The 17,343-nt window shown below is 54.3% G+C and overlaps 1 protein-coding gene across 1 annotated transcript in view; it reads right to left on the bottom strand.

The window, feature by feature from the left end:
• fes (FES proto-oncogene, tyrosine kinase) overlaps positions 1-14,050 on the bottom strand; it is a 118,521-nt gene extending 104,471 nt beyond the window's left edge. Inside the window, exon 1 of the mRNA XM_059945910.1 lies at positions 13,962-14,050. Within this exon, the coding sequence (XP_059801893.1) occupies positions 13,962-13,973 (12 nt within the window). The 5' untranslated portion in view covers positions 13,974-14,050. The remainder of the gene's footprint in view (positions 1-13,961) is intronic.
• Between the last annotated feature and the right edge of the window lie 3,293 nt (positions 14,051-17,343).

The following is a 17,343-nucleotide window of genomic DNA, read 5'->3' as shown; positions in this document are numbered from 1 at the left end:
AGGACTCGATCCAGTGCTGAGGACTCGATCCCATGCTGAGGACTCGATCCGGTGCTGAGGACTCGATCCGGTGCTGAGGACTCGATCCGGTGCTGAGGACTCGATCCCCTGCTGAGGACTCGATCCGGTGCTGAGGACTCGATCCGGTGCTGTGAACTCGACCCGGTGCTGAGGACTCGATCCCATGCTGAGGACTCGATCCGGTGCTGAGGACTCGATCCCGTGCTGAGGACTCGATCCGGTGCTGAGGACTCGATCCGGTGCTGAGGACTCGATCCCGTGCTGAGGACTCGATCCGGTGCTGAGGACTCGGTCCGGTGCTGAGGACTCGATCCCATGCTGAGGACTCGATCCGGTGCTGAGGACTCGGTCCGGTGCTGAGGACTCGATCCTGTGCTGAGGACTCGATCCGGTGCTGTGAACTCGATCCGGTGCTGTGGACTTGATTCGGTGCTGAGGACTCGATCCCGTGCTGAGGACTCGATTCGGTGCTGTGAACTCGATCCCGTGCTGAGGACTCGATCCCATGCTGTGAACTCGATCCCGTGCTGAGAACTCGATCCGGTGCTGTGAACTTGATCCCGTGCTGAGAACTCGATCCGGTGCTGAGGACTCGATCCCGTGCTGTGAACTCGAACCCGTGCTGAGGACTCGATCCCGTGCTGTGAACTCGATCCCATGCTGTGGACTCGATCCCGTGCTGTGAACTCGATCCCGTGCTGTGGACTCGATCCGGTGCTGTGGACTCGATCTGGTGCTGAGGACTCGATCCGGTGCTGAGAACTCGATCCCGTGCTGTGGACTCGATCCCGTGCTGTGAACTCGATCCGGTGCTGAGGACTCGATCCCATGCTGAGGACTCGATCTGGTGCTGAGGACTCGATCCGGTGCTGAGAACTCGATCCCGTGCTGTGGACTCGATCCCGTGCTGTGAACTCGATCCGGTGCTGAGGACTCGATCCCATGCTGAGGACTCGATCCGGTGCTGAGGACTCGATTCGGTGCTGAGGACTCGATCCCGTGCTGTGAACTCGATCCCGTGCTGTGAACTCGATCCCGTGCTGAGAACTCGATCCCATGCTGGGGACTCGATCCCGTGCTGAGGACTCGATCCCGTGCTGTGAACTCGATCCCGTGCTGAGAACTCGATCCCATGCTGGGGACTCGATCCCGTGCTGTGAACTCGATCCGGTGCTGAGGACTCGATCCCGTGCTGAGGACTCGATCCCGTGCTGAGGACTCGATCCGGTGCTGAGGACTCGATCCGGTGCTGAGGACTCGATCCCGTGCTGAGGACTCGATCCCATGCTGCGGACTCGATCCCGTGCTGAGGACTCGATCCGGTGCTGTGGACTCAATCCCGTGCTGAGGACTCGATCCCGTGCTGAGGACTCGATCCGGTGCTGAGGACTCGATCCCGTGCTGAGGACTCGATCCCGTGCTGAGGACTCGATCCCGTGCTGGGGACTCGATCCCGTGCTGAGGACTCGATCCTGTGCTGTGAACTCGAACCCGTGCTGTGAACTCGATCCGGTGCTGAGGACTCGATCCCGTGCTGTGAACTCGATCCCGTGCTGTGAACTCGATCCCGTGCTGTGAACTCGATCCTGTGCTGTGAACTCGATCCCGTGCTGTGAACTCGATCCGGTGCTGTGAACTCGATCCGGTGCTGAGGACTCGATCCGGTGCTGTGAACTCGATCCGGTGCTGAGGACTCAATCCGGTGCTGAGGACTCGATCCCATGCTGAGGACTCAATCCGGTGCTGAGGACTCGATCCCGTGCTGAGGACTCAATCCGGTGCTGTGGACTTGATCCCGTGCTGAGGACTCGATCCCGTGCTGAGGACTCGATCCGGTGCTGAGGACTCGATCCCGTGCTGTGAACTCGATCCCGTGCTGAGGACTCGATCCGATGCTGAGGACTCGATCCGGTGCTGAGGACTCGATCCCGTGCTGTGAACTCGAACCCGTGCTGTGAACTCGATCCGGTGCTGAGGACTCGATCCCGTGCTCTGGACTCGATCCCGTGCTGTGAACTCGATCCGGTGCTGAGAACTCAATCCCGTGCTGAGGACTCGATCCCGTGCTGAGGACTCGATCCCGTGCTGTGAACTCGATCCGGTGCTGAGGACTCGATCCGGTGCTGTGAACTCGATCCCGTGCTGAGGACTCGATCCCGTGCTGTGAACTCGATCCAGTGCTGTGAACTCGATCCCGTGCTGTGAACTCGATCCGGTGCTGAGGACTCGATCCCCTGCTGAGGACTCGATCCGGTGCTGAGGACTCGATCCCCTGCTGAGGACTCGATCCCGTGCTGAGGACTCGATCCGGTGCTGAGGACTCGATCCCATGCTGAGGACTCGATCCGGTGCTGAGGACTCGATCCCCTGCTGAGGACTCGATCCGGTGCTGAGGACTCGATCCCCTGCTGAGGACTCGATCCGGTGCTGAGGACTCGATCCGGTGCTGTGAACTCGACCCGGTGCTGAGGACTCGATCCCGTGCTATGAACTCGATCCGGTGCTGTGAACTCGATCCCGTGCTGAGGACTCGATCTGGTGCTGGGGACTCGATCCCGTGCTGAGGACTCGATCCCGTGCTGTGAACTCGATCCGGTGCTGGGGACTCGATCCCGTGCTGAGGACTCGATCCGGTGCTGAGGACTCGATCCCCTGCTGAGGACTCGATCCGGTGCTGAGGACTCGATCCCCTGCTGAGGACTCGATCCGGTGCTGAGGACTCGATCCGGTGCTGTGAACTCGACCCGGTGCTGAGGACTCGATCCCGTGCTATGAACTCGATCCGGTGCTGTGAACTCGATCCCGTGCTGAGGACTCGATCTGGTGCTGGGGACTCGATCCCGTGCTGAGGACTCGATCCCGTGCTGTGAACTCGATCCGGTGCTGGGGACTCGATCCCGTGCTGAGGACTCGATCCCGTGATGTGAACTCGATCCCGTGCTGAGGACTCGATCCTGTGCTGAGGACTCGATCCGGTGCTGAGGACTCGATCCCGTGCTATGAACTCGATCCGGTGCTGAGGACTCGATCCCGTGCTGAGGACTCGATCCGGTGCTGAGGACTCGATCCGGTGCTGAGGACTCGATCCGGTGCTGAGGACTCGATCCCGTGCTGAGGACTCGATCCGGTGCTGAGGACTCGATCCCGTGCTGTGAACTCGATCCCGTGCTGAGGACTCGATCCCGTGCTGAGGACTCGATCCCGTGCTGAGGACTCGATCCAGTGCTGTGAACTCGATCCCGTGCTGAGGACTCGATCCCGTGTTGAGGACTCGATCCCGTGCTGAGGACTTGATTCGGTGCTGAGGACTCGATCCCGTGCTGTGAACTCGATCCGGTGCTGAGGACTCGATCCCGTGCTGAGAACTCGATCCCGTGCTGAGGACTCGATCCCGTGCTGAGGACTCGATCCCATGCTGAGAACACGATCCCGTGCTGAGGACTCGATCCCGTGCTGTGAACTTGATCCGGTGCTGAGGACTCGATCCGGTGCTGAGGACTCAATCCAGTGCTGTGGACTCGATCCGGTGCTGAGGACTCGATCCCGTGCTGAGGACTCGATCCCGTGCTGAGGACTCGATCCCGTGCTGTGAAGTCGATCCCGTGCTGTGGACTCGATCCCATGCTGAGGACTCGATCCCGTGCTATGAACTCGATCCGGTGCTGAGGACTCGATCCAGTGCTGAGGACTCGATCCCATGCTGAGGACTCGATCCGGTGCTGAGGACTCGATCCGGTGCTGAGGACTCGATCCGGTGCTGAGGACTCGATCCCCTGCTGAGGACTCGATCCGGTGCTGAGGACTCGATCCGGTGCTGTGAACTCGACCCGGTGCTGAGGACTCGATCCCATGCTGAGGACTCGATCCGGTGCTGAGGACTCGATCCCGTGCTGAGGACTCGATCCGGTGCTGAGGACTCGATCCGGTGCTGAGGACTCGATCCCGTGCTGAGGACTCGATCCGGTGCTGAGGACTCGGTCCGGTGCTGAGGACTCGATCCCATGCTGAGGACTCGATCCGGTGCTGAGGACTCGGTCCGGTGCTGAGGACTCGATCCTGTGCTGAGGACTCGATCCGGTGCTGTGAACTCGATCCGGTGCTGTGGACTTGATTCGGTGCTGAGGACTCGATCCCGTGCTGAGGACTCGATTCGGTGCTGTGAACTCGATCCCGTGCTGAGGACTCGATCCCATGCTGTGAACTCGATCCCGTGCTGAGAACTCGATCCGGTGCTGTGAACTTGATCCCGTGCTGAGAACTCGATCCGGTGCTGAGGACTCGATCCCGTGCTGTGAACTCGAACCCGTGCTGAGGACTCGATCCCGTGCTGTGAACTCGATCCCATGCTGTGGACTCGATCCCGTGCTGTGAACTCGATCCCGTGCTGTGGACTCGATCCGGTGCTGTGGACTCGATCTGGTGCTGAGGACTCGATCCGGTGCTGAGAACTCGATCCCGTGCTGTGGACTCGATCCCGTGCTGTGAACTCGATCCGGTGCTGAGGACTCGATCCCATGCTGAGGACTCGATCTGGTGCTGAGGACTCGATCCGGTGCTGAGAACTCGATCCCGTGCTGTGGACTCGATCCCGTGCTGTGAACTCGATCCGGTGCTGAGGACTCGATCCCATGCTGAGGACTCGATCCGGTGCTGAGGACTCGATTCGGTGCTGAGGACTCGATCCCGTGCTGTGAACTCGATCCCGTGCTGTGAACTCGATCCCGTGCTGAGAACTCGATCCCATGCTGGGGACTCGATCCCGTGCTGAGGACTCGATCCCGTGCTGTGAACTCGATCCCGTGCTGAGAACTCGATCCCATGCTGGGGACTCGATCCCGTGCTGTGAACTCGATCCGGTGCTGAGGACTCGATCCCGTGCTGAGGACTCGATCCCGTGCTGAGGACTCGATCCGGTGCTGAGGACTCGATCCGGTGCTGAGGACTCGATCCCGTGCTGAGGACTCGATCCCATGCTGCGGACTCGATCCCGTGCTGAGGACTCGATCCGGTGCTGTGGACTCAATCCCGTGCTGAGGACTCGATCCCGTGCTGAGGACTCGATCCGGTGCTGAGGACTCGATCCCGTGCTGAGGACTCGATCCCGTGCTGAGGACTCGATCCCGTGCTGGGGACTCGATCCCGTGCTGAGGACTCGATCCTGTGCTGTGAACTCGAACCCGTGCTGTGAACTCGATCCGGTGCTGAGGACTCGATCCCGTGCTGTGAACTCGATCCCGTGCTGTGAACTCGATCCCGTGCTGTGAACTCGATCCTGTGCTGTGAACTCGATCCCGTGCTGTGAACTCGATCCGGTGCTGTGAACTCGATCCGGTGCTGAGGACTCGATCCGGTGCTGTGAACTCGATCCGGTGCTGAGGACTCAATCCGGTGCTGAGGACTCGATCCCATGCTGAGGACTCAATCCGGTGCTGAGGACTCGATCCCGTGCTGAGGACTCAATCCGGTGCTGTGGACTTGATCCCGTGCTGAGGACTCGATCCCGTGCTGAGGACTCGATCCGGTGCTGAGGACTCGATCCCGTGCTGTGAACTCGATCCCGTGCTGAGGACTCGATCCGATGCTGAGGACTCGATCCGGTGCTGAGGACTCGATCCCGTGCTGTGAACTCGAACCCGTGCTGTGAACTCGATCCGGTGCTGAGGACTCGATCCCGTGCTCTGGACTCGATCCCGTGCTGTGAACTCGATCCGGTGCTGAGAACTCAATCCCGTGCTGAGGACTCGATCCCGTGCTGAGGACTCGATCCCGTGCTGTGAACTCGATCCGGTGCTGAGGACTCGATCCGGTGCTGTGAACTCGATCCCGTGCTGAGGACTCGATCCCGTGCTGTGAACTCGATCCAGTGCTGTGAACTCGATCCCGTGCTGTGAACTCGATCCGGTGCTGTGAACTTGATCCGGTGCTGAGGACTCGATCCCGTGCTGAGGACTCGATCCGGTGCTGAGGACTCGATCCCGTGCTGTGAACTCGATCCCGTGCTGAGGACTCGATCCGATGCTGAGGACTCGATCCGGTGCTGAGGACTCGATCCCGTGCTGTGAACTCGATCCGGTGCTGAGGACTCGATCCCGTGCTCTGGACTCGATCCCGTGTTGTGAACTCGATCCGGTGCTGAGAACTCAATCCCGTGCTGAGGACTCGATCCCGTGCTGAGGACTCGATCCCGTGCTGTGAACTCGATCCGGTGCTGAGGACTCGATCCGGTGCTGTGAACTCGATCCCGTGCTGAGGACTCGATCCCGTGCTGAGGACTCGATCCCGTGCTGTGAACTCGATCCAGTGCTGAGGACTCGATCCGGTGCTGAGGACTCGATCCGGTGCTGTGAACTCGATCCCGTGCTGAGGACTCGATCCCGTGCTGTGAACTCGATCCCGTGCTGTGAACTCGATCCGGTGCTGTGAACTCGATCCCGTGCTGAGGACTCGATCCCGTGCTGTGAACTCGATCCCGTGCTGTGAACTCGATCCCGTGCTGAGGACTCGATCCCGTGCTGTGGACTCGATCCCGTGCTGAGGACTCGATCCCGTGCTGAGAACTCGATCCCGTGCTGAGGACTCGATCCCATGCTGTGAACTCGATCCCGTGCTGAGGACTCGATCCAGTGCTGAGGACTCGATCCGGTGCTGAGGACTCGATCCCGTGCTGAGGACTCGATCCCGTGCTGTGAACTCGATCCTGTGCTGTGAACTCGATCCCGTGCTGAGGACTCGATCCCGTGCTGAGGACTCCATCCCGTGCTGTGAACTCGATCCGGTGCTGTGAACTCGATCCCGTGCTGAGGACTCGATCCCGTGCTGAGGACTCGATCCCGTGCTGAGGACTCGATCCGGTGCTGAGGACTCGATCCCATGCTGAGAACACGATCCGGTGCTGAGGACTCGATCCCGTGCTGTGAACTTGATCCGGTGCTGTGAACTCGATCCCGTGCTGTGAACTCGATCCGGTGCTGTGGACTCGATCCAGTGCTGTGAACTCGATCCGGTGCTGAGGACTCGATCCCGTGCTGTGAACTCGATCCCGTGCTGAGGACTCGATCCTGTGCTGTGAACTCGATCCGGTGCTGAGGACTCGATCCCGTGCTGTGAACTCGATCTCGTGCCTAGGACTCGATCCCGTGCTGAGGACTCGATCCTGTGCTGTGAACTCGATCCCGTGCTGAGGACTCGATCCCGTGCTGAGGACTCGATCCGGTGCTGAGGACTCGATCCCGTGCTGTGAACTCGATCCGGTGCTGAGGACTCGATCCCGTGCTGAGGACTCGATCCGGTGCTGTGAACTCGATCCTGTGCTGAGGACTCGATCCCGTGCTGAGGACTCGATCCGGTGCTGTGGACTCGATCCTGTGCTGTGAACTCGATCCCGTGCTGAGGACTCGCTGAGGACTCGATCCCGTGCTGAGGACTCGATCCGGTGCTGAGGACTCGATCCCGTGCTGAGAACTCGATCCCGTGCTGTGGACTCGATCCCGTGCTGAGAACTCGATCCCGTGCTGTGGACTCGATCCGGTGCTGAGGACTCGATCCGGTGCTGTGAACTCGATCCCGTGCTGAGGACTCGATCCCGTGCTGTGAACTCGATCCCGTGCTGTGAACTCGATCCCGTGCTGAGGACTCGATCCCGTGCTGTGGACTCGATCCCGTGCTGAGGACTCGATCCCGTGCTGAGAACTCGATCCCGTGCTGAGGACTCGATCCCATGCTGTGAACTCGATCCCGTGCTGAGGACTCGATCCAGTGCTGAGGACTCGATCCGGTGCTGAGGACTCGATCCCGTGCTGAGGACTCGATCCCGTGCTGTGAACTCGATCCTGTGCTGTGAACTCGATCCCGTGCTGAGGACTCGATCCCGTGCTGAGGACTCCATCCCGTGCTGTGAACTCGATCCGGTGCTGTGAACTCGATCCCGTGCTGAGGACTCGATCCCGTGCTGTGAACTCGATCCGGTGCTGAGGACTCGATCCCGTGCTGAGGACTCGATCCGGTGCTGTGAACTCGATCCTGTGCTGAGGACTCGATCCCGTGCTGAGGACTCGATCCGGTGCTGTGGACTCGATCCTGTGCTGTGAACTCGATCCCGTGCTGAGGACTCGCTGAGGACTCGATCCCGTGCTGAGGACTCGATCCGGTGCTGAGGACTCGATCCCGTGCTGAGAACTCGATCCCGTGCTGTGGACTCGATCCCGTGCTGAGAACTCGATCCCGTGCTGTGGACTCGATCCGGTGCTGAGGACTCGATCCGGTGCTGTGAACTCGATCCCGTGCTGAGGACTCGATCCCGTGCTGTGAACTCGATCCCGTGCTGTGAACTCGATCCCGTGCTGAGGACTCGATCCCGTGCTGTGGACTCGATCCCGTGCTGAGGACTCGATCCCGTGCTGAGAACTCGATCCCGTGCTGAGGACTCGATCCCATGCTGTGAACTCGATCCCGTGCTGAGGACTCGATCCAGTGCTGAGGACTCGATCCGGTGCTGAGGACTCGATCCCGTGCTGAGGACTCGATCCCGTGCTGTGAACTCGATCCTGTGCTGTGAACTCGATCCCGTGCTGAGGACTCGATCCCGTGCTGAGGACTCCATCCCGTGCTGTGAACTCGATCCGGTGCTGTGAACTCGATCCCGTGCTGAGGACTCGATCCCGTGCTGAGGACTCGATCCCGTGCTGAGGACTCGATCCGGTGCTGAGGACTCGATCCCATGCTGAGAACACGATCCGGTGCTGAGGACTCGATCCCGTGCTGTGAACTTGATCCGGTGCTGTGAACTCGATCCCGTGCTGTGAACTCGATCCGGTGCTGTGGACTCGATCCAGTGCTGTGAACTCGATCCGGTGCTGAGGACTCGATCCCGTGCTGTGAACTCGATCCCGTGCTGAGGACTCGATCCTGTGCTGTGAACTCGATCCGGTGCTGAGGACTCGATCCCGTGCTGTGAACTCGATCTCGTGCCTAGGACTCGATCCCGTGCTGAGGACTCGATCCTGTGCTGTGAACTCGATCCCGTGCTGAGGACTCGATCCCGTGCTGAGGACTCGATCCGGTGCTGAGGACTCGATCCCGTGCTGTGAACTCGATCCGGTGCTGAGGACTCGATCCCGTGCTGAGGACTCGATCCGGTGCTGTGAACTCGATCCTGTGCTGAGGACTCGATCCCGTGCTGAGGACTCGATCCGGTGCTGTGGACTCGATCCTGTGCTGTGAACTCGATCCCGTGCTGAGGACTCGCTGAGGACTCGATCCCGTGCTGAGGACTCGATCCGGTGCTGAGGACTCGATCCCGTGCTGTGAACTCGATCCCGTGCTGAGGACTCGATCCTGTGCTGTGAACTCGATCCGGTGCTGAGGACTCGATCCCGTGCTGTGAACTCGATCTCGTGCCTAGGACTCGATCCCGTGCTGAGGACTCGATCCTGTGCTGTGAACTCGATCCCGTGCTGAGGACTCGATCCCGTGCTGAGGACTCGATCCGGTGCTGAGGACTCGATCCCGTGCTGTGAACTCGATCCGGTGCTGAGGACTCGATCCCGTGCTGAGGACTCGATCCGGTGCTGTGAACTCGATCCTGTGCTGAGGACTCGATCCCGTGCTGAGGACTCGATCCGGTGCTGTGGACTCGATCCTGTGCTGTGAACTCGATCCCGTGCTGAGGACTCGCTGAGGACTCGATCCCGTGCTGAGGACTCGATCCGGTGCTGAGGACTCGATCCCGTGCTGAGAACTCGATCCCGTGCTGTGGACTCGATCCCGTGCTGAGAACTCGATCCCGTGCTGTGGACTCGATCCGGTGCTGAGGACTCGATCTGGTGCTGAGTACTCGATCCCGTGCTGAGGACTCGATCCCGTGCTGAGGACTCGATCCCGTGCTGAGGACTCGATCCCGTGCTGTGAACTCGATCCGGTGCTGAGGACTCGATCCGGTGCTGAGGACTCGATCCGGTGCTGTGAACTCGATCCGGTGCTGAGGACTCGATCCCGTGCTGAGGACTCGATCCGGTGCTGTGAACTCGATCCGGTGCTGAGGACTCGATCCCGTGCTGAGGACTCGATCCCGTGCTGAGGACTCGATCCCGTGCTGAGGACTCGATCCGGTGCTGTGAACTCGATCCGGTGCTGAGGACTCGATCCAGTGCTGAGGACTCGATTGAGGATATTCATCTGCATGGAGCACTACCACAAGAAAGCAGCACCCATCATCAAGGACCGACACCACCCAGGTCATGCCCACCTTGCTAAAACCATCAGACAAGAGGTACAGGAGCCTTAGCTTCCACACCACCAAGTTCAGTAAGAGTTACTAACCTTAACTATCAGGCTCCTGAACCATCATGGATATCTTTACTCATTTCAACTCTGAACTGAATCTACAACCTGTAGCTTCACTTTCAAATCTCCACATCTCATGTTCTCAATGTTATTAACACAAAAGAAATGTGTCTCTTTGGTTGTTTATCAGTCTTTGCTTATGTGTAGCTTTTTCTTAAATTCTTTTGTATTTCTTTATTTTCATATAAATTCCTACAAAATATGATTATATTATATTATATATTATACATGTGATTAACATATTTGATAATACATTTTGATAATTTATAATAAATGTATACTAAATTTTATTTTGACTTTATGATCCATAATTTCACATGCAATCCCAGTAAAACAGCCTTGAAATTTAAATTCAGTTAATAAGCAGTAATAGAAACTTGTCATGGCAACTTCATGCCAGAAATGCTCAGATGGATAATTTGGAAAATGCACCAAATTCAAGGGATGTACGTGTTCTCCTTTCCCTTCCCCACCTTCTCATTTTGGCATCTTTCCTTTCCAGTCCTGATAAAGGGTTTCAGTCCGAAATGTCAGCTAATTATTCGTCTCCATAGCTGCTGCCTGACCTGCTGAGTTCCTCCAGTATTTTGATTGTGCATTAAATGTTGGCCCTGCCCAAATCTCCAAACAATGAGTAAGTTAAAAATATAAATATATAAATAACTGAATAAATGTTTCCTGGTGCTCAAGGCAATTTACTTTTGTCCAGCTGCAAGAGTTTTTATCTTTACTGTAACTGTCAAAACGTCTTAACTTTAGATCTGGGGTTTCTGCAGCTTTTGCATGCTTCCAAATTTAGTTCAGTCAGAGGCGTGAGTGATGTGAATGCAGGGAGTGAAGACGTGACACTCAGTTCAGATGTGTCTCAGGTCTCTGCCTGCCAAAGACCCCGAGCTGAATCCAGAGCAACAGACACAAAACCCTGGAGGAACTCAGCAGGTCATGCAGCATATGGAAATGAATATATACTTGATATTTCAGGCAGAGACCCCTCTCCATCCTCATGAAGTGTCTTGGCCCGTAAAGATGACTGCCTATTCGTTTCCACACCGGGGATTCTTTCAGCTCAGTTCTTTCCTTGACCGAGAACAGGAGGAGGCAGAGATAATTATCAGGAGCACTGCACACGCGGGGCCCTTAGCATTGTCAATGATACCTCCCATCCGTCCAATAACCTCTTTGACCCCTACCATCAGGCAGGAGGTACCGGAGCATTAGGACAAGATCTGTTAGGATGAGAAACAACTTTGTCTCCCAGGCTGTGAGACTACTGAACTCCCAGCTGACATGCAGGACTCATCACGTATGAAGTGCCAGTAGCGTTGTATTGTTTACATTTGAAATGTATCATATTAATTGTTAATTTGTTTTGGTAACATTACTTTATGTGTTATCTGTGTGAGTTATATGTACTGTGTTGTGCACCTTGCTCTGCAGGAACGTTGTTTCATTTGGTGGTACACACACATGAACGGTTCAATGACAATAAACTGAATCTGAATTTGAACTTGATAGGGAAAGTGATTTTACTGGACGTCCAGAAACACTAGTTCAGCCATTAAAGATCACGCCAGAAGTGTAGGAGGGGTGGGTGGATTGGGGAAAAGGTGCAGAGAAGGTTCGGAAGTTCAGGATGAGGGATTTCAGTTCACTGGAGAATGTTGACTGAGGGCTCCAACATTGTGAAAATGTAGCGACACTCTTTCCATTGGCAGAGCAGCTGATTAACTCGTCAGGTCAGGCAGCATCTATAGAGGGAAATGAGGGTGAGACCCTTCAAAAGCGCAGGGTCCCATTTCCCTCCACAGATGCCATCTTTTGCCCCTCCTTGCCAGAAGATTTAAGCAGAAGCCATGGGTTGAACGCAATTGGGAAAAGATCCCACAGTGAAAATAGAAAAATTTGCGGGGGGGGGGGTACAGGAGGTGGGGATGACTGCCTGGGGAAGGGGATTGACATTAACTTCACAAGGGGGTGGCCCAACACCTGAACAAGGCAAGATGAAGTGCCAGAACCAGGCAACTTGGTCAGTGACCTTAGAACCTGTTGGCCTGTTATGTGGTTTACACTCAGTGGCCACTTTATTAGGTATACATGTACATCTACTCGGTAATACAAATCTCTAATTAGCCAATCATATGGCAGCAACTCAATGCAGAAAAACATGCAGATGTGGTCAAGAAGTTCATATCATATGCCAGAATGGGGAAGAAATGTGATTTAAGTGACTTTGATCATGGAATGATAGTTGGTGTCAGGCAGGGTGGTTTGATTATCTATGAAACTGCTGATCTCCTGGGATTCTCACACACAGAACAGTCTCTAGAGTTTACAGAGAATGGTGTGGAATCCAGTGAGTGGCAGTTCTGTGGGTGAAAACACCTTGTTAATAAGAGAGGTCAGAGGGGAAAGGCCAGACTGGTTCAAGCTGACAGGAAGGCACCGATAGTTTAAATGACCACGTGTTACAACAGGGCCGTGACGGGGAGCTCGACTGAGTGCACAACGCGTCAAACTTTGAAGTGCGCAGGCTACATCGACAGAAGACCACGAACATACACTCAATGGCTACCTTGTTAGGTAGAGGAGATAATTCGTAAAGTGGCCACTGAGTGTATTCCTCTCCGTAGATCCCGCTGAGGTCCTCCAGCGTTTGTGCATCGGTGTATTGTGCCTTGCACTGGGCCGGATCTGTAAGTCAGCTTGTTGAATCGTTGCCTTGTGCTGTGTGGTGTGGTCTGCCGAGGGTGGTTTCTTCACTAACAATGTAGTGTGATTTATAGAAGGTCAGGCTCAATGGCCCACAACTTCCTCTTCCTCTAGACTGTGCAAACCCCCCTGCCAGCTCTATTGTTAGAGACACAAACTGCTGCTTTCTGTTGCAGCCCAGTTGTAACCGGGAAGCTTGGCTTTCAGTCTCAGACAGTGCTTCACATGAACCAAGCAGGCAGCCTCCCCAAGGCCTGGCCCACGGGCTTTAGCACAGGTAGCGTAATGCTTTACAGCACCAGCGACCCAGGTTCAATTCCCTGCCCTCACTGTGAGGAGTTTGCACATTCTTCCCTGTGACCGTGTAGATTTCTTCTGAGTTGCCTCCCCAGTTCCAAAGACGTACAGGTTGTGGGCTGCCCCCCCAGCACGCCCTCCGACTGTGTTGGCATAAACAACGAATTTCACTGTATGTTTCGATATACACATGACAAATAGGGCTAATATTTAAACTAATCTCTAATTTACAGTACATGTGACAGATAAAGCTAATCTTTAAAGTATTGTTTATATGAACAAAATAACCCAGGGCCCTGGAGTTGAGAGGGAGTGACTTCAGCCGCTGTGGTGCCAGTGACAGGGACACCATCTTGTTTGACAGTCTAAATCGACCATAACCACCCAGTCAGGGCCTGTCTGATGCACCAGCTGTTGATAATCGATATGAGAGTTGGTAAATAAGGGCATTAAGTTACCAGTCTTGCCTACATTCTGTGCAGAATGATCTCCCTGTCCACCACACGGCCCCCTCCCCACCACCATCCCGGGGATGTGGAGTTAATGGTGCACTTTCAAACAAGGCACCAGCTTCCATTTTGAAGTACACTCACCATCTGGAACATCTAAACCCTTCTGTTGCAGCAACTAAAGGCGATTCAAAGCGACAACTCCAATGGAAACTCAGCCTGTTACAGCTGAGAACCACAACAGCGTCTAAAGTGTTTACAGTTGATAATGATGTTTTAATGTGATTAAAGAACCTATCGCCGCTCAAAACTGACAAAAATAGATCGGACTCTGGCCGGCGGACTGCCCTTTAAGGTTGAAGTGCTGGGCTAATGGTGTGCTTACAAAACGAGGTTTTTGAATCCCAATGCCAACTACCTTGCTGGCAAATGTACAGTCTGGTAAATAAAAGTGAAGGCCTCAGAGGCACGTTAAAAGCTGTTGCGTTTTTTGTTTCATGAAACTTTGGTTAACCCATTCCGTTCTGGACACAGCGATTCAGATTGGTAGGTTCACAACAGACAACCAAGTAGGACTGCTGGGTCTATTAAAGCCAAAGGCCAGGAGCGAGGGGATTTGCTTCATGGCCAGTTCCTCGGGGTGCTGTCCCAGTCTTGTACACCAGAACTGGAACACCTTGCCATCAAGTGCCGGCCATTTTACTCGTCGCAGGAGACTTCGGCGATCATTTTGGTAGTGGTGTACGTTCCACCTCAGGCCAATGTCAAACAGGCTCTAGATGATCTGAGCGATGGTATCATTTTGGGGGATTTTAACAAGGCAGCTTGAAAAAGTCTCTTAAGTAATTATCATCAACAACTCACTTGCAGCACCAGAGGAAACCGGGCTCTGGACCACTGTCACACTAAGATCAAGAATGCCTACTGTGCATTTCCACGCCCACAGTTCAGAAAGTCTGATCACCTGGCTGTACTTCTACTCCCTGGGTATAGGCAGAGACTGAAGACTGCAGCACCAGCAGTGAGGACCAAGAAGGTTTGGACAAGGGAAGCACAGGAGCGCCTGCAGGACAGCTTTGAATCGGTGGACTGGACTGTATTCAGGGGTTCATCTTCAAACCTGGATGAGTATGCTGCAATTGTTACCGACTTCATTAAAACCTGTGTGGATGAGTGTGTGCCTACAAAGACTTGCTGCACATTCCCAAACCAACAGCTGTGGATGAACCAGGAGGTACGTCATCTGCTGAGGGCCAGATCTGTGGCACTCAAGTCTGGACCAGAAAACCAGGTATGACTTGTGGAAGGCAAAGGAACGATTCCGATCGAGGTTGGAGGTGAAATTAGATGCATGTCAACTCCAGCAGCGTTTACAAGCCATTACTTCCTACAAAGTGAAACCCAATAGCATGAATGGCGGCAGTGCTTCAGTCCCAATGAGCTCAGTGCCTTTTATGGTCAATTTGAAAGGGAGAATAAATCTACAGCTGTGAGATTGCAGTGATCCTGTGACGTCAGGCTGTCTTTCAGGAGGGTGAACCCCCGCAAGGCATCAGGCCACGATGGAGTACCTGGTCAGGCTCTGAAAACCTGCGCCAACCAACTGGCGGGGGTGTTGAAAGACATTTTCAATCTCTCACTGCTATGGTTGCTTCAAAAGGGCAACAATTCTACCAGTGCCCAGGAAGAGCAGGGTGAGCTGCCTCAATGACTATCACCCAGTAGCGCTCACATCTACGGTGATGAATGCTTTGAGAGGTTGGTCATGACTAGAACCAACTCCTGCCTCAGCAAGGACCTGGACCCACTGCAATTTGCCTCTCGCCACAATAGGTCTACAGTGTATGCATTCCCGATGGCTCTCCAGCAGCCTTGGATCAGCCGAACAATACAAATTCCTACGTCAGGATGCTGTTCATTCACTGTAACCCAGAATTTAACACCATCATTCCTGCAGTCTGATAAATTCAGAACATGGGCCTCTGTACCTCCCTCTGCAATTGGATCCTCGATTTCCTAACCTGAAGGCCCCAGTCTGTGCGGATCGATACCAACATCTCCACCTCACTGACAATCAACACTGCTTCACCACAGCAGTGTGTGCTTAGCTCATTGCTCTACTCTCTCTACACCCATGACTGTGTGGCCAGGCAATCTATAAATCTGCTGACGATACAGCCATTGTTGGCAGAATTTCAAATGGTGGTGAGAGGGTGTACAAGAGTGAGATATTTCAGCTAGTTGATGGTGTCACAGCAACAACCTTGCACTCAGCGACAGTAAGACGAAAGAGCTGATTGTGGACTTCAGGAAGGGTAAGATGAAGAAACACACACCAGTCCTCATAGAGGGATCAGAAGTACAGAGAGTGAGCAGCTTCAAGTTCCTGGGTGTCGAGATCTCTGAGGATCTAACCCGGTCCCAACATATCAATGTAGCTATAAAGAAGGCGAGACAGCGGCTATATTTCTTTAGGAGTTTGAGGGGATTTGGTTTATCACCTAAAAAAATCCAAAATTTCTACCAATCTACCATGAGGAACATTCCAACAGGCTGCAGCACTGTCTGGTAGGGGGAGGGTGTTACTGCACATCATAGTAGTAAACTGCAGAGTGGTAAAGTTAGTCAGCTCCATCATGGCCATGTGGTGAACTGCCTGTCTGGACACGCCCCTGCTGACTGCTCCTGTGGCTCCTCCCACAGGCCCCTGTATAAAGGCGACCTGAGGCCTGACGCTCGGCCTCAGTCTCCAGGACATAGTATGATGGACACTCACTCCTGGTTCCTTCTTCCAGTCAATAAAAGCCGATATCTCACCTTACGTCTCAGTGTGAGTTATTGATGGTGCATCAGGCCACTAGCCTCCGAGGTAGCCAAGACATCTTCAAGGAGCGGCGCCTCAGAATAGCGGCATCCTCATTAAGGATGCCCTCTCCTCTCTGTTACCATCAGGTTGGAGGTACAGAAGCCTGAAGGCACACACTCAACGATGCAGGAACAGCTTCTTCCCCTCTGCCATCCGATTCCTAAATGGACATTGAACCCATGAACACTACCTCACTACTTTTAAACTATTTAATATGCATATGTAAAAATTTATGACAAATATGTATTTGCATTAAATATAAATATGACTATTTCATATACATATATACATATCTACTGTAATTCAGTTTTTCTTCTATATTTATCATGTATTCCATTGTACCGCTGCCGCAAAATTATCAAGTTTCATGATATGTGCCGGTGGTATTAAACCTGAATCTAAGGCTACATCCACACTTGCACCGGATAAATCCGTAACCGAAGCTTTTTCTCTTTGTTTTTACCCTCCATCCACACTAAAACGGCGTTTTCGTCTCCTGAAACCGGAGCTTTTCAGAAACGCTTTCCAGGGTGGGTTATTTTTGAAAACGCTGCTCAGGCAGATCAGTGTGGACGGGGTAACCGGAGACTTTTGAGAACGCGCCATTTCATTGTTTTCCTGATCACAACCTAACAATTTCAGAGCAGACGGCAATGAGAC

The sequence above is a fragment of the Hypanus sabinus genome, chromosome 21, assembly GCF_030144855.1.
Source record: "Hypanus sabinus isolate sHypSab1 chromosome 21, sHypSab1.hap1, whole genome shotgun sequence".
In the NCBI taxonomy this organism is placed as follows: Eukaryota; Metazoa; Chordata; class Chondrichthyes; order Myliobatiformes; family Dasyatidae; genus Hypanus; species Hypanus sabinus.
Note: the sequence above shows the minus strand (reverse complement) of the source record. Positions and strands in the feature narration are given on the sequence as shown.